Source organism: Chroicocephalus ridibundus, chromosome 4, assembly GCF_963924245.1.
Source record: "Chroicocephalus ridibundus chromosome 4, bChrRid1.1, whole genome shotgun sequence".
NCBI lineage: Eukaryota > Metazoa > Chordata > Aves > Charadriiformes > Laridae > Chroicocephalus > Chroicocephalus ridibundus.
This window is the reverse complement of record NC_086287.1, coordinates 16,630,860-16,655,333: the sequence shown is the minus strand read 5'-3', so window position 1 is coordinate 16,655,333 and position 24,474 is coordinate 16,630,860. Positions and strand designations below refer to the sequence as shown.

At 39.5% G+C, this 24,474-nt stretch overlaps 1 protein-coding gene across 4 annotated transcripts in view; it reads left to right on the top strand.

The window, feature by feature from the left end:
- SERGEF (secretion regulating guanine nucleotide exchange factor) overlaps positions 1 to 24,474 on the top strand; it is a 163,772-nt gene that overhangs the window by 77,195 nt on the left and 62,103 nt on the right. For 3 of the 4 annotated variants that reach the window (XR_010070815.1, XR_010070816.1, XM_063333080.1), the window contains one exon: positions 14,828 to 14,864. The exons of the other annotated variant lie outside the window; for it this stretch is intronic. Coding sequence is in view for 1 of the 3 variants with exons in the window: in XM_063333080.1 (XP_063189150.1) it covers positions 14,828 to 14,864 (37 nt within the window). In the remaining 2 variants the exon portion in view is untranslated. The remainder of the gene's footprint in view (positions 1 to 14,827; positions 14,865 to 24,474) is intronic. 4 annotated transcript variants of the gene reach the window in all.

Here is a 24,474-nt window from a genome sequence, read left to right as displayed (position 1 = left end):
CTGAAACATTTCCATTTCAGAGTTTAAGAGAGATGGCTAAAGCGCTTTCTAGGTTGTTGATGTTGATAATTATTTTTTTCCCAGAACGTCAGGGAAGGTTCAGAAGACTGGTTGAAAGACAGTGCTCTGCCAATATCTTAAAAGGTTGAACAAGATGACTCAAATAATTATAGGCCTGTCAGCCTGGTATTTGCCTTGGCCAAAGTAATGGCATGGCTGACATGAATTTTGATCAATAAAGGTTTAAAGGATGATAATGTAGTTGCTTGCAGTGAGTATGATGCTATGGAAAATATATCTTGTCAAACTAATGTGATACCTATTTTTTATGAAATGAAAGTTGGATAAATGTATCAATGTCAAATGCAGATGTAACATACTTAGATTTTCAAATGCCGATGTAATATACTTGAATTTGTGTCAGGCAGTTGGCTAGACAGTGTATGACATTCTGATCAGGAAATTATAAAGATACAAAATGACAATAACAACCACTAAAAAATGAGAAAAAGCCATTAAAAAAATTACAAACTACCTGCAGGAAGTCCTAGAAATATCACTGTAAATTGAAGTCTTATCAAATATGTGTGTTTCTAGTGGAGTCGCTAGTATTAAAAAAACAAAGTGTGGACTGTTTGTACTTTGGAAGGGCAGACACTAGGCAGATCAGCTTTGCCAAGTTGTATGGTCATACATATTGGGAGCAAGAATACAGATCATAGTAACAAAAGGAAGGAGTCACCTCTCATTGGGTAGGAACATCTTTGAAAGATGTGAGGGCTGGGATGAGCATTATCTGAGTTTGGTTTGTGGCATTATGATGTGGTCCAAAGAGTTAATTCTGTTCTTGAGTGTCTGACCATCCAGGTGAGTGAGTATCGTGAAGGTGTGCTACGCATTAACTTCTGCCGCTTTTATATTGCGTCCAGTATGGGATTGATCTGAACAATTCAGGAACAACAAGAAGAAACAACTTGAAACCTATGAAAAAAGATTAAAACATTGGAGAAAAACCAAAGGCTTAGGCTGAAATGTGGAAGGAATGTGATCTAGCCTCAGGAAGATGAATGCGGCCTATCTTGATGAGATACGATGGTCTCACAACGTGAGTGAGTGAGAAGATGAAGATAGAGAAGGGAGAGCAAGGAGATACAATGAGAGTAAGCAAAATCATAGGAAGTTGTTCTGGGGTGCTTAAAGGTTTGTGGTTTTGTGTTGTGTTTTGGGGTTTTTTTTGTGTTGTGTTTTTTTTTTTTTTTTAGCTGGCAATATCTAAATCAAAACATCTGGTATAAAAACAGTGTCTCTTCTAGATGAGACAGATGTTGTCTTAAACCAACAGACCTGCAACTATTTCCTCTTCATTTGATGTCATGGTAGATTTTAAGTTAATATTTCAGTAAGAGATCCATAATGCTCCTTGTGCAAAGCAGATCAGCTCTTGTGTCCTTCCTTTGGCAAAGTAGCATTATCTTATCATGAAAGAGGCAAGTTTTGCTTTACAAAAAAAAAAAAAAGGTAACATAACTATAGGTGTCATCCCCAGTAATGACACCTCATCCCCTTGTCGCTTATTCCATTCCAAAATACTCTTCTTTTGGGAATGGCATTGGTTCAATCATAGTGCCATGGAGCCGCCTTAGCAGAATCTCTTTGGTCCTAGTAATATGAAAACAGAATGGACATGGCGGAATTAGGCTGCTAGATAGGTTTGTAATGAGTTGAACTGAAGTCATCTTCCTGGAATGAAGAGGATTCATTTTGCTATTATTAAGAGTAGTTGTATAAGCTACTCCTAACTAGGATTTTGTATAAGGCTCGATTTTGAAATACTTGTGTTCTGCTATTAGTTTCCTCTGTTTTGAAGAATAAATAATTTGGTCTGCAGCAGGATTGGGGCTCTTTTTCACATGTTCCTATTGCTTCTGTTAAGATATTTGGTCTTTCATTTTATGGGTACTCATCCCTTTTCCTGACAGTATCAGAATGAAACTGTAAAATGTCATTGGTCTGTGTGAAAAGACAACAATACCATCTCCCTTTCTAAACCAGTCTCATTTCTTGCTTTTTGAGTTGCTGTTAGACATTGAACAGGTATTTCTGGTGAACCATCCACAGTAATGCTAGATAGTTCCCCTGAGATGTTCCAACTAATTTAGAATCTATCTGTATATGAGAACAGTCTAAGTGATTCTTTTTGGTATCCAGAAAGATTTATTATGCTGTACCTGACCACAGTAAATTTTATCTGTCTCAGTCTTGCTCATTTATCAAGTTTTATTAGCTTCTTCTGGAGTTTTGATTCATTCACAACCCCTTAATTTCAAGAACTCTAAATGAATTCACATTGCAGGACCTTCACTATCCATCCTGTTTCCTTTGTTAGGCAGGTTTCAGTAATGTGTATGATGTCTTTAACACAGATGGAGTAAGGGATTACACTGAGTTGAAAATAGGACCCCTTCTCAAAAACCAAACAAGGATTGCCACATGTATTTGCAGTCAGTGTGCAAGTGGATGTGAGCAGTGAAAGCGTTTCAAAATTCGTTCTATTAAAGCATTTTTTCCTTTTTTTTTATTCCAGAAGATATAGCTCTATCTGTGGCGGTATTTGGAAATAAAAGGAATAATTATTGGGCATAAATCTCTTGCAGTCAAATGCTATCCATCTATAACTGTAGTAGGGGGACCAGAACAAAACTCTGGTGAGCTACAGTTCACAAATGTAGATACTTACTATAGTTAATGCTAATCTAGCACCGTTGTGCCATGCTGCTGTAATAGAACTCTTCATTCAACTTAGGAAAAATGTAAAAATATGGATATTACGTAGACTTAAACTAAGCTTAAATTTCTAAGAACTTGTTGCCTTGTGAGTTTTGTTAGAGTCCCATACAGAGGAAAAATATTTACCAGTCTTTTTTGCCAAAAAGCCATATTTGAATTTGGCTGTGATAAAACCACAGTTCTTCATGAATTGGGCTTCACATTTCTCAGACTGCTGTTTGTGCGGTTTTATCCCTGTTAGTTACTTATGGAATCTCCCGACTTGTGGGAGTGGGCTCACTGGTGCAAGTGTGTTCTCAATTTGTTATGGTTCCAAGGCTGCAGTCTGTCTGTCCTGTAACTGGTTAAAGTCTTTACGCTTACAGTTCTACAGCTACACCTCATCTCCTGACTTCTTAATCAAGGAAGTCTTTGTTCCTGAGAAAGACAGACCTGTTTTTCAGTCTATGGAGGCATCAAAAAATTGCTAGTGCGTGGTTAGTGCTTCTCTGGCATCAACTGCAGATGATTGGTATTAGATGATACCCATTCCCAGTAACGGTTTACTGAGCAGAGAGTGTTATTGCGTGAAATTTTGGGAAGAAAAGGTTGTTTTCTTTTGTTTTCCTGTAGGCACTTGTCAAAACATATATAGACAAATTCTGTGGATAAATTAGCATGCATTTAGTAGGTCTTGTGAAACCACTCTTTTCACAAGTAGACTTGAATGGTATTGTAGTGGTTATGTTGTCTGCTTTATTCTTTCAAACTGCAAAAATGCTGTCATGTTTAGAAATGGGTCATAAGAAAAATTCTTCCCTGATGTGAGTTAAATGACCAGTCAGTGCATCCTTTGCCTTGGGAGGTGGGACGCATCTCTCAGCTTTCTCTGCCCCTGCAGCATTTCGTCCCCTGGCAAGACTGGGAGCCTTTGAAGTTGAGCAGGCTGACATGTTCCCTGAGAAAACAGGAGAAGAAAAGGTCATTTGAAACTGATGTGCTAGTACTGGTGTGAAAGAATCATGCCTCAAAGGTAGCACAGATGAAAGAGAGAGAAAGGAGTGGGTATTGTGCGAGAGAGATGCTGCATAATAGAAAAGTCTTGTAATTAGGCAGCTGCTAGGTCAAAATAAACTGCGATGAATGTGTGGCTTTAAAAAGCAACCCAGCTGAGATGAGCGAATGGTTCTCCTGAACATGAATAGCTGGAGGTCCGTTGGTGGGCTGCCTGGCTTGCCTGGTGTCGGCCAGCTGCAGTTTATTTTCCAGCCCTGGAAAGAGCAGATGGGTTCTGACCTCACTTCAGTAGAGCAATGGCAAGGGTCTGTGACTTTTTCTTCTCTCTACTCTTGTCCTACAGCTGTTTTCTTGAACTAATGGATGGTTCTCTGACAGAATATGCTCTGGCTACAGTCTTATTCAGAAAGTTCAAGTTAGAACTTTGAAGGCTTTATGATAATACAGCCCTTTAATAAAAATGCCTCTTTAGCAGCTCTGTAGAGTCACTGTAGATGTGTTTGTTTTTTTTTTTACCCTGCTTCTCCCTTTGTGACTAGCATTAAGGCTCATTCTCTATTTGATTCCTTAAAAATGGTATCCTTATTTATCCAGAAGAGCTTTTCTATTCATCTTTGCATTGCAGCCTTAGCAACTTTACATTTTATTTATTTCCAGCAAGCTTGCTGCAGGGAGCTGTACTGTTGACTAAGTGCTGCAGAAACAGAGAATCCAACATTGAAGAGCAGAGTTACACGACACCCTAAAGGCATAAGCACTATTTATTTGGAGAGGTAAAGGAGGGACAGTCAGCAAAATTCATGGCTTGATGTTTTCATACAAGACTAACCCTTATGGAAGCTGCATGCCTGCAGCTTTCCTGAAAGTAAATGAACCAAGAAAATTCTGTCCTCAAGTTGAGGTAGTTGGTGTATGAAAAATGTTTTTTGTTTTTTCCTCTGATGTTTATTTTGTCATAGTTTAGGAGGAGCTCTTAATGTGCTAGTGGTTTTTTTTTTTTTTTTTTAGACTACAAATGAAGTTGATAACAATTTTGGTTTTACATGCATATATGCAGGAGAGGGAGAGACAGTGAGGGTTGTGCTGGAAATGAGGCAAAGATTTGCATTCTCCAACAGCTCATCTTAAATAGTATTTTCCAAAGGCATTAGGTTCAATGAGGGACACTTCAAGTTATATTACACAGTAGTGGTTCTGTACTTCCAGTAACCTTCTTATTTCTTTCAAATGACATAAAATATTTTGGAGATTAAATAGTTGGTTTTTTTTTTTTTATTCTCTTTAGTGACAGCGTATTTGTGTACTGACAGTTCCTGCGAGCAGCAGTGCTCACCGAGGTCAATAGGGCCAGCAGTGAAATGAAAGTCCAATTGTGCATGAGAGCTTCCTTGAACATTTAGTAATTTCTCTGAAAACTAGTTTTCCTACGTCCTGGTGCCGGGTGTTGAAGAACTGTGAGACATTCAAAATTCTATCATAAATTTGGATTTATTGCTGGAAGAAGCAAAAAAGCCTCTGCGCTTTGAAAATTAATAGTATTCCTTAATGACATCATTGATAATATTCTTTTGATAATACCGTCAGGTGTTTTGGATGCAATTTTTAATGGACGATAGTGTAAGTGAAAAGCATGTAGAATAGGAAAATGCTGTAAGAAGGCTCCAAAAAACCACATGCTAGAAAAAGAAGGGTTGTAGAGTGTCAGCAGAGTCAGACCTCGCGTTGGTGGGGCTGGTTCCCTGTGGGCAGTATGGTTGGACAGGGCCAGTCAAGTGATGACTTCTGTCTTGAGGCAGGATAGCCCCAGCCATGGCCATGCTATCACATTTATCTCCTTTAAAGAGGGTCTGTTAGGGACAGTGTCTGCCTGTTCACAATATCCAAATAGAAAACCCAGATGGTCTTGAGGGTATGAACTTTGTAAGACGTGCTATTTTTCCTTTCAATGCTACAAAAATGCAAGTGCTATTATGTAGTCTTGGGGGCTGTGTATGCTGAGTTCTCTACGTTATTTTTATGTAGAAGAATTGTAGTGAGATTGTTTGCAATAACACCACAGTTAGGGGAGAGCTGAATTCCCACAATATGTACATTTGATTGCTCTGTGGTTCTTTCCAGCTTCATTGAATACTCTAGAACATATTCTAAAAGGATTAAAAATGATGGACTGTTTTACCACAAGGAAAGAGATGTGAAGCCCAGATTCTTTTGAGAAACTTAAACCTGTGGTTACCGTAGAATCGTAGAGTCATTTAGGTTGGAAATGGTCTTACTGTTAAAGACTGAGGCAAAGAAGGCATTAAGTACCTCAGCCTTCTCCTCATCCTTGGTCACTATGCTTCCCCCGCATCCAATAAAGGATAGAGATTCCCCTTAGCCCTCCTCTTGTTGCTAATATATTTATAGAAATATTTTTTTATTGTCTTTTATGGCAGTGGTCAGATGAAGTTCTAGTTGGACTTTGGCCCTTCTAGTTTTCTCCCTGCACGACCTCACGACCTCCTTGTAGTCCTGAGTTGCCTGCCCCTTCTTCCAAAGGTCATAAACTCTATTTTTCCCCTGAGTTCCAGCCAAAGCTGTCTGTTCAGCCAGGTACGTCTTTTTCCCCACCAGCTCATCTTTCAGCACATGAGGACAGCCTGCTCCTGCGCCTTTAAGATTTCCTTCTTGAAGAAAGTCCAGCCTTCCTGGATTCCTTTGCCCTTCAGGGCTGCCTCCCAAGTGACTCTGTCAACCAGGTTCCTAAACAGGCCAAAGTCTGCCCTCCTGGAAGTCCAAGGTAGCAGTTCTGCTGACCCCCCTCCTTACTTCTCCGAGAACCCAAAACTCTCTCACTCTGTGATCGCTATGCCCGAGACAGCCTCCAACATACAGGGAAATAGTTGTTTCAGTAGAATTCGATGTTTTGTTGCCAAATAATTCTTGCTGTCATGACTTTTATTCTAAGCCTCTAAAATCTTGGATAATGATACGTACTTCGACAGACTGTTTGCCTGCAATCATTGTTTAATGGAACCATTCATTTCATTAAGTTCACAGTACCAGAAATTAGCAAATTCAGATAGGTAATGACATTTATATGCTATAATGAACGCTTTTCTTTTTGCTCTTTGCATGTAAAGTAGCATAGGAAGAAAAGACAAATACCAAGTTTTTTTTGGTGTGCTACAATTCTTGACCTGAAAACATCAGAATAATCTGATGGTAAGGATGTGTGTGTTGATGGTACAGTCAGATCAGTGTATAAAGAGGTTTGAAAGTTTTTGTTTCTGTGGTCTTGCTTTCTTTCATTTCTTCTGTCAAAGTGGTGTTCGTGGCCTCAAATAAAGAGCAAACTAGTTGTAGTCCCCTAAAGCAAGCCCAAATAGATTGCAAGGTATTCATCTTATTGCCTCTCATTTAACTTTGGAAAGAGAGCCACTGAGACTCTAAGGAGCTGGGAATTGTGGATGAAACAGTAAATCAAAATAACTTTGAGAAAAATGGTGAAGAAGTTCCCTTGGGTAAAACTGTGCATCTGCTGCAGACCCCGTTCCTCTAGTTCATATTCGCATGCGGACAGAGATGTGCGTAATGCTAGTGAGGGTTGTGGCCTTGTAGGATTTGCAGTGCACAGACATAGGTTTGGGAGTATGTACACATTAACAGTCAGGCCTGACGTGTTTGACAATATTTTTTTTTTTTTATCAATCAGAAGGGATTTCACAATATCATGAAGTTTTCACAATATCATGAAGACTGAATAGGGATCTTGTTACAGGAAACAAACTGGGATCAAATGACCATGACTTGGTTAATTTTAAAAATGATGAAATGATAAACAAAAATTGGCTCAGGTCTTGATTATAAAAATGGAAAACTTTGACAGACTAGTGAAGCTGAGAGATATGAAAGTGACAGAGCTTGATTTTTCTGGAGTGAAAGATGCTAATGCTTTCTGAACCCCAAGGAAGGAAGGGAACTGCCTGAAGAAGGATGCAAGAACTAATTGGAGAATCTTCAGGCAATGGAGAAGAGCCAGCTGACCTTGCTGACTTGTAAAGATTTTTATCACACTTGTCTTGGCTACATTCTTGTCATTCTACTAAAACCTAATCCCACTGGATGTTCTTACTGGGATCTCAGCAACTTTTGTATTGTCCTAGAGTCATCTGATGACAAAGTTATTTTGTTGGTGGACATGGATCTTACTTTGTCCTGACATCTCAATCCACCCATCCTCAATTTGAGGCAAACAGTATATATCTAAGTTTTTCAATACGACCACACTTGCCTTGCAAGTAGACTTTGTGGGTGCATAGGGGTTGCTGTGATGTAACTCTTCCATGGAAATGCTGACTGCTGTAACAAGTAGCTTTTCTTTTCTCCTTTTATTTTTCCTCCCCTGGGCCTGATCTCTTTTATGATAGCTTTATGTGGTTTTGGTGCTTCCTACCTGGTATTAAAAGATGGTTGGTTTTTGTTATGTGTGTTGGGTTTTTTTGCATGTGTGGTTTTTCATTTGTTTGTTTGGATTTTGTTGTTGGTGGTTTTTTGTTGTTGTTTTACTTTGGAATTACAACTTTTTCCATCTCCTGCAAGCGCTTGAGACCCAAGCTGCACCAACTGAATCGGAGAAGTGCAACTGCACTCTATTAGCCACAAGAAGCTGTTCCTGGAAGCGTGGTGTACAGCGAGCTGGTGGATAGCAGAGCAGTTCCTCATGGATGGTTAGTGTCATAAAGCGGGAATGTGTGCAGGGACATGTATATGTCACTTATGGCATGGAGAGTGTAAAGGCAAGGTCTTGGGCTGGTAAGCTGGCTTTTTGGTGACTGTAACACAATTGGCAGGGCAGGATATTGAATGATTGGAGATGGGACTCTGAAATGGTGGGTGGAGAAGCAAGGGAAATGCTACAACGGATAAAGCACTTTGTGTCTTGCGCTGCAAGTGAGGCAGGCTTGGGATTAGTTTCAGGCAGGGAGGGCATAGATCATAACTCTGGAAGCTATAGAGAGCTATAAAATCCTACTCTTGAGAGCTTACTGCATCCCGACAATGTCTTAATGCTTCCTCTATGTTTGCAAAGGTCCACTTACATGGCACGTTAGCTTTTGGTCAGGTGTGTCTCGAGGAAGAATGTTTTCTTCCTCTTCTTAGTACACAGGCTTCAGTTTAAATTCTGTTGTGAATTTTCTTGCTGTAGTGGAAAGTAAAACTACATACAAACTAAAAAGCCAATCACACAACAACAGAAAGTCCACCTTAAGTAGAAGATTAGATTATTAGATTGATGAAAAGTGGAAAATGTCTTGTGCGCTATAGGACACTGGGCCTTTCACTTTTCTAACTGTTACAGACAACAGCTAGGAACAGATTTATTGTGCTGTTCTTGGTGAGGTTGTACTGGTTTGCTGCTAACATGTGTTGCATTAAACCACACTTAGTCTTGTGCTAGCCAGGAATGTGACTAGGTTAGCAAGCTGCTTTCTTATCAATCAGGAGTCAAATGATCCAGAAGAGGAACACAGCGTTCCTAGTGAAGGATCATTGGAAGCAGCACAGCTTTGCTAATTAGATTCCTTTTATTTTATTTTTTCGCATCAGTAGAATTCTGCATATAAATGTAGTTGGGCATAGTGTGTCAAACAGTACAAATCATTGTTATGATCCATTAATCAAGGGCATGGAAGAACAGCTCTGGGAGAGAAGATTCCCCTGTCTTACATAAGCTTTGATCTGCAGTCTCTCGGTCACCTTATCTTCTTCCATTAGAACTTGTGATCCCAGAAGGAATAAAACTTGCTGTCTTCTGACCCTGGCTATTTCCTTACAGTGAAATTTGTCAAAAGACATAAGATGCCACGGCTTAAGTCCTGGAGAGAAGTACTTAGTGCATACCCTTTTAATGGTTTCCTTCCCTTGTCGTGTCATCCGCCCATCCCGCCCCAAGAGCTATGCTTTCATCAGGTTAAAAGTTAGAAATAGTAGTGACTAGAATCTGGATGCAACTTAAACACAAACAACTTAAACTCATCCTCAGAAATCTATTTTGTGTGTCATGCTTTTATCTCTGAGAAGTGATGGAAGCCTCCGTATCCTTGAACGTTTTGGAAAATAATTGCACTGTAGGGAATTAAGGCGCACTCATAGGGCAGTGAACCAAAAGTAAATGGTGTTGAGGTCCTTTTGTTGTTCTAGCGAAGCACCCTGATGATGGGATGCTCGTGAATTTTCATACTGCAATCCCCCTTGTGAGTCCACCTCCCTGTGCCTCTTCCTTGCGACACCCCAAACTGTCCCTTCCCCTCTGCTGCAGCACTAGTCTGGCTTTGCCTGCAGTTCTGACTCCATCTTTTTCCTGATGATCCTCAGTTGGAGCCCTGAGAGTACAGAAAGAAAAGAAAGAATAGCCAGCCTTGTGGTCAAGGCATTAGCCTGAAGCTTGGATTTTTGTACGCTTTGTTAGACTTGTTTTATTGTAGTGCTCGGAAGTCCCTTAGGGTATGGTTGACAAAAGGTATTTTGTCTCTTAATTACCTTTTGAAATCAATGGGAGATTGTATAAATATCTGCATGAGTTTTATCCTTTATATGTTTGTTTACTGTCTACAAAGGAAAGAGCAATACTTTCTTACCTCATAGGACTGGGGGGGGAGCAAAAGGAGGGGTAGCTATTCTTCAGAAAGATCTCTATCCCAGATCTAAGAGGGAGGTGCTCTATATTTACCCTCACCTTTCCTCTGAACCTTCTTCCCTGATAACATCTCCTCGAGCAGATAACCTTTTCTTCCTAATACGCATATGTATATTTATGTATACACATGTTTTCTTTTATATATATATACACATATATATGCACACACACATATATAGGAATGTATATATAATAAACATTATTATTTTTATACTTCATATAGTACTTTTAATATATAAAATATTTTAATCTTAAGCGAAATACTTCCTCAATTTTGTGTAATCCACTGCTTTTACATTTAATCAATTAATTTTTGTTAGGACTGGGTCATAAGCATCTCTGCAAGCTGCAGAAAGATGTTGGTGTTTTGCCCAGCGTTCGTGGTTGCTGTGTTAAGGTTTTTCCTCACCATCCATGCAGCTTATGTCCTGACTATTTATGATTAATAAAATGCTGGTCCCTTGGCTGCTTCTCACCACATGTGTTAAATCTGGATGGATGGATCTGAACATCTGAACTGCAGCCATTGCTAGGTAGAAAACAACTTGCTAGCACACAATTTAAGGGAAGAAACAAACAATTTATGTATGGTTGAAAGGGCACAGATAATAAGGTAAATAAGTTCTGAATAAAATGGTTCCTAAGCATTCTTTTCCTGCCTCACAGGCATTTGTAAAGTGCTGTGAGACCATTTAAATAGAGATCACAATATCGTTGCACAACTCTTCTCAAATTTTTCTCCAGAAAAGAAACTTTAATATGCCTTGTTTCTGTGTTTCTTAGGCTCACAGAATGCTTCACTCACTAGCAGTCGCTCTGATTTGTCTTTAAGATTAGTGATTTTTTTTCAATTAAAACAGAATGTAAAAATATTGCCCAATTAGAAAGCATTATTGTGTGTTTATAAGTACCCTTGAATGTACTTATCCACTGGGAGCATGCAGATGTCTGTTGGAATTTAATTTCACTGCAGCACGTTGTGGGTGGAGACAGAAGGGAAGTAGCCGGAAAATTATGGTTGCTGCAGTAAATACTAGGCTTCTCCCAGTGACCTGTGCTGACTGCAGAGCTTATTACATCTAATGTAAGCATAAAACATCTGTTCAGCAATGCTGTTCTCTGGCTGGTCTGTATTTGTACCAGCAAATTACGTGTTCTTGGCTGATTGTTGCCTGTTGTGGGGAGTTGTGAAGAAAAGGGGGTGTCACACTTACATTCAAGCTTATTGTAAAAAAGATGTTATGAAATACCTGCAAGGCAGCACTGCCCATTAAGCAGTGGCAACCTTGCTTCACCTCTCTGGTGTGGTTCCTTCTGAGCTCCAGAGTCACAGGTGTGTGGGCCAGCAGGAATCCTGTGGGTGGATGGCATAGCCTGTAGCAAGCAGCATGGGTCATGAATAAAGCTGTTGTTTCAGAAGGCTTTTGTCTTGGAAAGCTAACTTTAGAGTCCCCTAAGGGTGTTTTTTATTTGGGAGTTCCTACGAAGTCAGTCTGTGTTGTCAGGTGGTGACACCCTGTGATGAGGTGGAAGTGGTGAACCTTGTGGTCTCAATCTATCAAATTCTTCTTTGGAGCACCATATTGCTGCTGGAACATGGCGTGTGCTGTGCTCGTTCCAGGCCATCAAAGGTGAATCCAGGGCAATGCCTTCAACAATCGCAATGCCTTGCGATTTTGCTTGATTTCAGTCATTGTTGGCAAAGCTGGCACTTCCACTGAGGTGGCTTTTACCGACCGAAAGGGGTGCAGCAGCACCTGTTACTGTGCTTTGCAGTAGCTTTTAGCCCATTGGGCTGCAGAGCTGCAGCGAGTCCCTCTGCACGTGTTGGCTGTGGGTGGCTGTCATGGGGGCAACTCCCCAGAACTGGCGAGTCTGTATAGTACAGGAGTTCCTGGTCTGGTTGTACCCAGTGCCGTTTGATCGACTCCCTTACAACCTGATAAGCTGGGCAGTGGGTGGCTCTGAATGGCAGGCAGAGTAACAGCTATGTGAATGGAGTACGATGCTGCTTGCGGTCACCAGCATTCTTTTATCTGGTTTGCAGGCTCTGTAGCTGCTGCTATTAGATAGAGGAAGAAAATGTTTCTTTGTCAGGGGATGTTTTACATTCTAAACAACACCTTGTTTTGGTGGGGTGGTTTTTTTTTTTTTGGTTTTGATGTGGGGGTGGTTTTTTTTTTTGCCTTTTTTTTTTTAATGTAGTGTTTCTGAGGGGGATCCTGGCAGTAAAGTATGAGCCCCCAGCCTGAGCAGTTCTTTTGTACCAATGCTTTTGCGTCTGTGCCTGTGTTAGTGTATTTCCTAGGAAAGTAGCTGAGATAGGATTATTCACACCTCAGATAAAATTCTTTTATTTCATTAGCAGCAGCTTCAGTATCTCCAGTTTTCAGCACTTGGTGAAGATGCAGAATTTGCTTTTTTGCTAGAAAGCATTCGTGTGTGTTTTCCATGTGTGGATCGTGTTTCCATGGCATCAACCTTTAAGCTCAAGAAGCATTGGTGGGAGCATTAGCCAGTGGATAGGCATTAGGAACCAGCCCTGCTCCCAAGTAGGGCTCTGACTTGTGGTGAGGATAATGATATAGGATATGGCGATGATTTATGCATTTTAACAGTCAGGGCTTAAAGCTTTGTCTGTCTGCAATATTGTGGAATAGAAGACTGGATGCAGTCCCGCTAGTGCTCTTGCAAAGGCATTGCTTTTCCTGCAGCTTTGTCTTGATATTTCTGAGGATGAGGCCATCCTGGGGTGTGCTGTGACTTGAATTATTTCTCTTGTCCTGTTTTCCCAAATGCTTTTTAATGTCTTGGCTAAGTGCCTCTATCCTAAAGAGTCTGTTTTGTCTTCCTTGCCATTGTTGTGTTAGGATGGCATTGACCAGATGTTTTCATGTCACAGATGTGGTGCGGGTACATCGTGAGTAGTAGTGATCGCAGTGTTTATTCGTAACACAATTGCTCAAGCTAGTCTGTGTGTCAGCCTTGGGTATATCTTTTTTCCAGTAAATGCTCAAGCACAGTGAGCTGAGTACGATGACTTTTTTGATGGCTTTATAGTATGCAGACATTGAGGTGATTGTAGCAGTTTCTCTGGCCATAAAAACTATAAAGTTATACATGTGCAAAACAATATAAAAATTTGATGTTACGGACTTCTATTTTTTTAATATAATTGAGCATATACTCCAGTTTTATATTTTATCATTGCAGATGTACTTATAAGAAGTTAAGAAGTAGAAGAGTGTGAAGAGTGTACTTACTAGTTTTTTCCAGCTCTGTAGTATGTGTAATGGACAAGCAGGTGCACGACAATGAACCAGATACAGGATTTTGAGGGGATTGCTTGTGTTTGTAATTTAAGACTTGAGGGCCCTCAGCAGAGTACCCTTGTGTAAGATGATGTCTCTATTATGTCAGACAATTGTGCCAGCAGCGACATTGCAAAAGAATTCAATGTGAGAGGCAAGCCCTTGCAGTAGGGCAGCGGGCTGTGGTACCATCATTTGTACCCATCTTGGGGCTTGTGGTACCATCATTTGTGAGGAACTTACGAAAGCTTAGAGAGTGATACCATGTGATAGACACTAAAGCAATCTAAGCATCTGACATGTTCACAGCAGCTGCAAAGAAGAAAAAAAAAAGACACTGACTATGAGTTTGCTTTGAAAAGAACTGCACAACTGATTTCCATCACTAATGAGCTTGGGAGAAAATGTTTGCCCTGGTTTCTTTTTTTTTTTCTGCAGCTTTTAAAAATTAAATCAGCCTGCTGCTAATAGAGGAATTGAGTTCTATGGTATTTTTTCTCCATTCTAGACAAATGACCATAGGGATCATATTACTTCAGGTTTGTCACACTGAGCCTATATACTTTGTGCAGTTCTTCAGGGATCATCTGGAAAAAAACCAGTATATATAAGAGAAATGGAGATCTTCATTGCCCTTTTGATTCTCAGCTGTCTCAGTGTGGTTCTGATCTTGCAAAGGCTTAATCTGCATTTGCTCTATGCCCATGAATGGTCTTGTTAGATCCAGTGGATATTGTCATGGGTGTGATGTTTTTGCAGAATTGTGGCCAATCTTTCTCCTAAAGATTGGAATGTCAGCAGTGACTGCATTTTGAAAAGAATATGCCTGTTTATTAACAAAACAAGCAAACAAACATGCCCCCCCCGCCACTAAGCCTCTAAGTGAGACTACAAATGAAATTTCATTTAAAAGTGAGAGTACTTCAACCTTGATTTTGCATCCTACAAGCTGTAGCTGTTTGTTTCAGGTTAATTTTTAATTTCCTGTCATAATTGTGGTTGTCTTCCTGCTGGTAAGCGGGTTCTCTTTTATTCATTCATACTTCTTTTTCAGATTGCGTGTGGCTCGGAGCATAATCTGGCAGTAGTTGGTAAGTAGCTTAATTTTATATCAAACCCTTTCACCTTTTTTTCATTTTTAAGTAGCACAGGATGAAAGAAAAACGTGCACATCAAACATACTGAGTGACTAAGGGCCTTGTGTGCAGCTGGAAGGAGGAAAGTAACATATAGGTGTGGAGGAAAGAAGAACTGGTAGCATAAGTGGTGATGGTGAAAAGGTGCCTTTGTTGACCAGCCCCTGTAAGGAGAGAGGGATTGATGGATGTAACAGCAAAATACATTTGCAAAGTGCTGCAGCCTGTTTTAGAATGGAGCCATTGCAACAATTCAAGCTGCAGATTCAGAATAGCATCTAAGCCTGAAGCTGGTCAAAAGTATCTTTGTTTAACGTGGAAATTTTCAATGAAAAAAAAATCCTGGATCTTTTGTTGTTTGAAGCTTGGAAAAACTTCAAAATGTCAGTCAATGGTAGTCACGTTCTTTAGTGCATCTTAGTACAATGCAGCTGTTGTAATAATAATGAAAGTACCAGGAAGCTAACATCGGTGGAAAAAGGGAATTTTGTGTATTAAGTTCAGGAACAATCAGATTCTTGCTTTCATGTGATGAGTTGATAACTGAAGTTTGATACATGATTGCTTTGTAGAGGTGCTTTGTAGAGGAGGTCAGCATAATTATCCCCATTAATAGACAGAGTGAGAGAGATGAAGAAAAAAATTCTGTGCTAATCGGAGCTGGAAATGAAACAGTCTTCTAACTTTCAGTCTAGCACTCCATCCACGTAGACATTTTTGATTGCCATGACTGATGTGTTGAGATGTTAAGTGAAGAATTTCCTTGATTTTCTTAAGCGTGGTAGACAGGTGTGGAGAAACCACCTATTTGGTATCCAATCTGCATTCTGCATTCCGTGTCCTAATTTTTAAGGTATTTATTTTAGCTCGGTGTCTTACCAGTTTCATTAAGTGGATACAGAGGTGGTGTTGTGTATATGTAGTGTATTTCCATGTATACTGTAGTATATTTTCTAATTATTCTTCAACGATTAAACTTTGTAGTGAACTTGTTAAGTTCTACTTAGTTTATGGCTGGCTTTAAGTAAAGATTTTCCCTTTAGCTGCTCGTTCAGTGTCACAAGCCTGTGTTAATTGTCAGGCTGGTGCTTCTGAATGTCGACTGAAGAGCAATCAGAAGAATCACATTGTGTTTCTTGCTGAATTGATGAAGTGAAAGTGTGCTGTTAGCGGATTCCTCCAATGTGCGTGAAAGCAAAGCATTGAGTTTGAACAACCTTCTCTCTCCTTATGTCCTTTTAAGCTTTCTGCCTTCTAGGCAGAAATCTCTGGAAAAAATGAGTAGCAGAATGAAATTCTAGAAATAGTTACAATAAACTAAGAACTTTGCATACGTAAAGAACATCATATGCCTAAGCTGTGTGCTTACGCTCATTGAATTTAATGGGAAAATTATCAATGCTGGAAGCTAGTGAAATTTTATTTTAAGGACAACAGAGATGTGATGTTTTTTGGGTTTCTGTTTTTTTAACTGAAGAACAATGATACATTTTATTCCTGAAATTAATTTTTACATGTGCTTTTAAAAGGTTGACTTTTTAGAACATTTTGTGGTAGGATTCCTCTGATCACTTGTCACTCTTAGTTCAAAGCTGTCAACTGTTATATTCCCAAAAGGTGTCACACAGATTTCTGTAAATATGTCTACTTGATTGTACAATTTCTTAAAAAGTTATCATTCAAGAAGAGTTTATTTAGGACAACTATGTCAGTGGTTTCTTAATTAGTAAATGCTTGAACGATTGACCTTTAGACTGAAATAGCACAAGTTTGATATTAAAGGTAAACTGAAAAGCAAGCCTTTAACATTATCATGTTTAACAGTATCATATTCAAGTCAGTATTTCTGGTTGTATATACAAATGTGTTTGTGCGCTTTTTTTTGTTGCATCATCTTTCAGATAGAAACATTTTTAAGCCAGAGAGGCTAGATTTATGATTCATTTCACAAATGCTGAAGTTGTGTTCCAGTCATCTTGCTGATGATACAAACCCTTTGATTTGTAGGGCTAGCAAGCAGTTAGTTTTTTCATGTTACTTTATATAGTCTGCATCCATTTGTACGGTTCAGTTACTTGAATTCTATTTTCTTGCTTTCTTCTACTGAAGTCAGTGCAAAATTTGGTTGTTCTCTTCACTGTGACGGCACTGACTCCTTTTTCATGGGTAAATTGGAAGAAATCCAGTTTTCACTTGATCATGAAGTAAATGTTTCATATAAAGGAAAAAGAGGTGTGGGATATTTCCAAATGTACCTACATTTCTAAACTCAATGAGTTAAAAGTAATAATTTGTACATGAAAAAGTGTAAACCTCTTCACTTCTAGCTCTTGGTGAAAACACTACATTTTTGTTTTGGTGTAGGGTTGTCCTGTGATACTAGTTCTAAAGTGTTGTAATATTTTTCATGTTTGTATGACCTTTCACTTGAAAATGAAAATCCCTGCCTAATAATAAAAAACCTTGCACTTTTCACCTCAATCAAGGATTAATCATCATGGGAGCTGGCCTATTTTTGATTGAAAAAACTGAATAGTTATTTAAGAAATGTTGTATAACATCTCACATCTGAAAAATAGCTTCTAACACTGAAAACTCTATATCTACTTACTGAGCACAACAAAGGCTGGCTTTTCAACCCGAGTACGATAGCTGCAATGTGTAGCACTGAACTTCTTGATATTAAAACAGATTATTTGAAAAATTGAAATACATAATGGAACTAAATCACTGTGACAAAGTTGAGCTTATCCGGGTTTCGGAGTCTATAGTGTTTTAAACACTGAAAATGTAAGGAGGTTTGATTCTTACCCTAAAGAGCATGTGATTAAAAATTGTATTTATGGAGAAGGCTCTTATCAGGTTCCTACCTGCTCCCCACTGAGACTTTGATCCTCCTTTTTTAAAAAAGCGAATAGGTGTCCTTTCAGAGAACACTGTGGGTCACATGCAGCTCATGCAATGCTGCAACTTAAATAATCAAGCAATACTAACTATGCAGAAGTAGAGTTGCTACAAAATGTATGCGTTTCTTGACTGTGCTGCAGCTACAGGGCACAGGACAGAATGCCTTGAAGAGCCTCCAAATGCAAATGTCCTATTTTAATGAAAATTAAACCCAGAAAACTTCTTCAAGCCTCCTTGAAGTAGTGTTAAAAAAAAAAAAGTCATTTCAAGGATGACACTTCTATAGTCTGGCTCCCCAAAACCTTGGTAAAGTAGAATATCCCTTTTTGGTCTTGCTTTTAGTAATCTGTGATTTTCCTGCTAATGTAATGGGTAATTTGGATGCTTTAAATATTTTTGTGTGTTTGGAAGAGAGAGACACGGACCTTTCAAATAAACATTTTCTGGTATGGTGTTTTGAAGGGGAAAAGTGTTTGGATGTGTGGCTGCTTCAAATAGTGCATATGGCTCTTCCCTGCACTTTCATAGTCAGCGTGGTGAATTCTGACTTCTGCTCAGGGTTATGTTATTTTCTTGCATGGATGATTTAAAACCTCCTTCAGCGAGATAGTCCACAAATCCCGTCTCTGATGCTGCTATGTGGTGACCCACACCACAGGGTCAATTTCAGTGCAGGTCACGGTGGTGCAGCAGCGTTCACAAGAAGAAATTGGGCTTTGTGATTACTGTCATTGTGCAGTTACTCCCTTGATGCTTGTCTTTGTCTCCTCTGGACTTCTTTCTTTTCAGGTTAGCTACTTAAGTGCTGCTTTTTCCCCGTGAGTAATGGTAGTGGGGAGAGCACTGCGTAATTAATGTTACAACAAAAAAAACCAACCCAAAAATACTCAAGCTCGCCACCCAACCATAAGTGTTTTGCACTTGGAAGCACAAGGGACATAAAAGGAGACAAGTCCTTGTCTGATCACATGGAGACCCATTTCAGTGTGTTCCGTACAACAGCATTTTCATACAATGTTTTTAAAACCACTTCTCAACTTTCCACTAAATAATAGGGCTCTCTTGAAAAGGGACAGATTTGTCTCCCATAGCCTTTTTTTGTTTGCTGTGTCTTAGAATGTGTGATCTGTTTCAACATTTGGTCTTCTCTGTGGCTCATGTGCAACCACTGCTGTAAATGTCATGACATGGGCATTCGTGTCCCTCTGAAGCTGCAGTTCATCCAGTTGGAGAGTAAACAGTAATACTGAATTTAATGGAAGAATAGCCTTTTTTTAGAGGAAGCTAGGATAAAACATCCCTCCACTCAGATGTCAGACTCTGCTTCAAACGCTCTGAACTAAAGTGTGCAGTAGTGTTAGAGGGCCAGTAAAAGAATAATTATTTCATGACCTGTTAAAATTTGCTCTTTATGTTCTTATGCTGGAAGAACATAGATAACATTTAAAAGCTGGAAAACAAATGTGATCAAAGTGATCCCAGACTTAGGGAGCTGGTGATACACATCCTAAAATGGTGGTGGTGTTAATGGCATCCCAAACGCTTTGGTTCCGCATTTTGTAATAAGGAAGCTGAAAGGCTTTTACGTAGGAGCCACTAGCTCTTAATTAACAAGGTCACGTTATTCTAGTGAAGTTCCATGATTCCAACTAAATTATTGTATAAAGCATCAGTTGAGGAAGCGCTGTAACAGATAATGAAAGGCATATTTCTATGGCAGAGTGAGCACCAATGGGGAGAGGAGCCTGTGCAGCCTGATGGACGGCTCTCTGTGTTACGCTGACAGTATTATTTAGATGTTCGCAGCAGCCCTACGAAGTGGCAGATGTAGTCATGTGTCTGACATTCGGTCCCGGGGGACTCAGCAGTCTGTCATGAAGAGAAAATCATAAATTCCCTCTCTTGTTTTTCATATTGCTGGAGTATTTGGAGGAATCTTCAGCATACGCAGTGGAGGGCACTGGTGTTCAGGAAGGCACCCCAGTCTGCCGGTGTATTGCTTTATTTATTATGCATGAAAAATCCCAGTGCAGCCAGGGTCTCTATTGTAAAGGTTTCCTGGCACAGCAGCATGGAGTCATGTTGCAGCATGCTGTCTCTTTGCATTGCAGCACTAATCACATTCTCTGCTTATTAAAGGGCACCTGGCAGGACTTTGGGTAACCATCACTGTTGCCATTTTCATGGGGGTTATATGTCGGCCTTCTAAATTTGTTCTCTGGCAGAGCCATTTTGTATGTCATTTAGGTCTTAATGTGGCTATAACCGTTAAAATAGCTCTTCGCAATATAAGCTTCTTTGGTTATAGGCATTGTAAAAAAGCAGCCTTGCTCATATCATTAACAGAGCACCTGTCTGAGTGCTTTCTACATAGCTAGATACAGATCTGACATCACAGTTTTCCTGTCATGTTTAGATAACAGTGAGCCCTAACACTGCTGTTCAAATGTCTCTTCCCTTTGTGTTTCTTTTCCATAGACTGTTTCATGCTCCAGGCAAACTAATAGTTCCTCTGGTAAGATAGAAGCTGAAATGAATTTCAAATGTCTGATTTTTTTGTTGTTGGTTTTTTGTTTTGGTTTTTTGTTTTCAGCAAGTTACCCTCACAAAATCTGATCCTCTGATCTCTTTGAGCTTCTTTTCCAAGGGCTAATGGAAAGCCAAGCTGCCAACTATTTTATGAATTTGTGGATGTAAGGTGATGAGGAGAGAAATGAAGAAATGTTAATTTGAATATTTGGAAAAGTCTTTTGATGGGGGTAAAAAAAGTTTTGTATCAACCAAATTGTCTAAAGTCAGCGGTCACTGGTTATAGGAAAGGGAGGATATTTTGCTGTGAAAAGCTAATTTGATCCACAAGAAAAAATGGGATCGCATTGACCCCCTAGAAAGAAACTCCAGAGTTTAGGATAAGATCTGGCTGTACTGCATCCTCTGTGACTGAAATGAAGTCTAGATTTTACCTTCTCCTCCAGGCTTTGTCACTGTATTGATGCATGTTTTGGGTGATTTGACTCCAAAGAATGCTTTGTTCATCTTCCTCTTTTCTCTGCGTGGCTTGTCAATTCATATTATGAAATCTTTGGAATAAAAACTGCCTCTTAGCATATTTTAGCACTGCCTAGCATAATGGGACCTGATTTTTTTATTTTTTTATACTGCATTACAACTAATAATAGTGGCAATCACTTTCCTTCCCCTCAGAGAGGCAATTTTAAAATATAATTAATCTGGGGGGTGGTGGTGGGGTGTCTGTCTTAATTTATATCATTTAGTGTATAAACAGGTAATAATGCAGTGCTTGTCATATGTTTACAGCGTGGTTTCCTGTCGTTACCAGATACAGAGCTGCTTAGGCTCTGAAGATAAAAGCTGTTATTTTTCTGTATAAAAAGCTCACAGTTCTTGTAAAATTTTTAATTGAACTTTACGTATTGCTGTGGTGTCAGCTTATAGTTTGTCTAGAGTTGAGCTCTTGTGCACTAACTGTCGTTATGTTTCCTGTGAGACACCATATCACATCTACAGGGATAATTCTGTTGCGTCGAGAACCCTGCAAAAGATGGGTAAGAGGCAAGCGTGCAATAGTAACCCCTGGTGACAGCTGAAACCATCCAGCTGGAACTACGAGTGGCAGTTAGAGGAGAGAATTGTCATAGGAAGCTAGCAAACAACAAGCAAGTGCTACCATGCAAGAATTTCACTTGAAGCAGAATGAGTAGAGAGCTCTTGCTTGCAGGTATTCGTGAAAAGGAAAAGTTGTTCCACCTGATTTTAGGAAATTATGGAGAATGGGAAGACTTTCTAAGAGTAGGAGCTGCGGTACAGATGCATGCAGTCCTTTGTCAGAGGGTTCACTGGATGGATACTAAGTATTTAGAGAACAAATTAGATTTTATCATATTTGTTTGCTTGCAGGCTTTAAGTGTAGCAATTACTTTAAAGGAGAAGAAAAATATATCCAATATACCTAAGGTATATTTATCTTAATTTTCAAGCAAACAAACAGGAGTAAAAAAAGTAGTCACCCTTGCTCACCAGAGAAAGATTAAGCGTTTGTTGGCTACAAAATGAAATAAAAGGAAGGACAGATGTCTGGCTTCAGGGAGTCATCTAGAGCATACAGGAGAGAGACTCACTGAAATAAAAGCACAAGGCCAGCAAAGTGCTGAGAGCACTTGGGAGTACAACAAATGAAGGCTTCAGTACTGTCCTACGCCTAAGTAAGCTCTGCTGATAATTCTGGGTTCTGTATGTGCAACAACCTCAACACTTGAAAGTGTATCATTGAGTAGACATTTTTGCAACTTAAGGGTTGACAGGAGGGAAAGGTGGTTTATATTAGAAAGCTGGCGTGAGGAGTGCCCTTAGTGTGCTGTGGCATTTGCAGCTCTCCAGGAGTGAATATCTTGCTGTACGGCCTTGCAATGACACCCACATGTTTGTGTGTACTCACTATCCAGCTCCTTTATGGAGCACTAAGAAATTTTCCTGTCAGTGCTCAAATAAATATATGTGACCTACCTTAGTTACATGCTATGAGTGAATAATCTCTGAAGCTTTTTTCTTATGATATTTTGTGTGTGCGTGTCTTACACCATCTTAAATACTGTAGGTAGCTTTTGGCTTAATAAAAACATCTAAAGTAGGGATTTTCTTAACTTTTGAAATTGCCTTGACCATGAGTAGGGGTTTTTCAGAAATGCACGTATCAAAGTTGTCATCTTTGCTGACCAGTTTTTGGATTTTACAATGCATTTTGGTCACGTTCTCCAACTGCTCTCTTAGTTATGAAGGTCAGAAAATGCTTATAAAAATTAAAGCTGAAGGCAGAGATGCTGACAGTTACATAGGTCTGAGAGATGATGCCATAAGGACACATGTGAAATATTGTAAGACTGGTGCTGAAACAGGGATACTTTTGGGACAATACACATCCCTTGCATGACTGTAGTTGCACAGGACTAAATGCATGCATGAAAGCAGGCTTCTTGAAGCTTTTGTAAACCAAGGTGGATGGGGAATTGTTCCTCCAGCTTTCCATAAGGGCAAGACCCTCTTTTCCCACTTTAGGAATTAGGACTTTGAACTTGAAGGTAGTGGAAATTCTGGTAGAGAAAATCTGGAGGTATTAGCTAGCAAGCAAAGATTGGTTTACTTACTATTAACAAAAAAGAAGCCATTCAAGCTTGCTACGCTCCGTCCTTGCTGCCCTAAGGATCTTGAACTCCACCATTTCATGATCCCTGCAGCCCAGGCTACCCTTGAGCTTCACATTCCTCACTATCTTCTCCTTGTTGGTGAGAACAGGGTCCAGCCATGGCACCTCTCCTTGTTGGCTCCTCTGTCACTTGGAGAAGAAAGTTATCATCAGCATATTCGAGGAAGCCCCTGGATTACTTATGCCCTGCTGTGTTGTCCCTCCAACAGATACTGGGGTGGTTGAAATTGCCCATAAGGACCAAGACTTGTGAATGTGAGGCTGCTCATATCTGTCTATACAGGGCCTCATCTGCTTGGTCTTCCTGGTTGGATGGCCTGTAGCAGATCCCCCCTATAATGTCACCTGTCCTTGCAGTTAAACCAGAGATAAAAAGTTGGCATATTTGTGAAAAATTACCCTTTATTTGTCTTTGCCATTTGAACTTGTTTAGCTCAAACACTTCTTTATGGAAGCGAGGTAACAAAGTAATTAAAATAAAAAGTGCTTTTGAGACTTGTTTCACTATTGCGCTATTTGCAGACTCTCTGAGGGACTTTTATTATTTCTGAGAAATGTCTTCGCCTCATTTTATTTTTAGATTGTCGGGTTTATTTGAACAGTGAGAAAGTGAGAAGAACTGAAAGCTATAGTGAACGGGGCTTTAAGAGACATCTAACACAGCACATAATATTTCTTGTGGAGCAGTGAGAAGGATTGATATATTCATGCTGATGAAGTAAATCAAACAGGAATCAGGTCAAGCATGTTGTAGTTGTTCATGGCATGGTTTTAAACATAACTGTAGTTAGCAGGAAGCTGAATGAAGTAAGAGACTTCTGCTACATATAAAGGTCTTGGTGACCATCAGTCTTTGAGGAGTGAAATGCCTGTATTACCTACATATTTGATCGTGATAGCTCTAAACTTGCTAAAGATGGTAGCACACCTGTCAGTGTTCTTAAAAACAAAGAAACACAACCAACAACAGCTACAACAAAAGCCACCAAAACTATAGTATGCTATGTCCTTCTTGATAGATTTTATCCCCTCCCCGCCTTTTTTCCCCTCTTCTTTAGAAGAGATAGTGACATTTTCCCTAGCTTAATAAGCGTTCTGGCCTAAATACTCCTTCCCCCCACAAATCTAATGGAATAATTACCTTGAGAAGACAATATATAATGTATTGATTCTGTCTTAAACATTGCTTCTATATATTGTAGCACTGTTTTGCGAAATTAAATATTTTCTAGGAAGGCCTTTACGTGATGCCATGAATTCATGTTTAGGCTTAGCTCTCTTCTTTCTCCCTTTTGTTCAGATTTAACATCTTACTATATCCCTGCGCTGGAGCCTTGTATTGGAACAAATTACTGGATTACTATGAAGTGATTATGATGGGCAAGGTGGAAGGCAATAGGTGGAAGAGTTGAAGCTGTTGGGCTGTTCTGTCAGTGT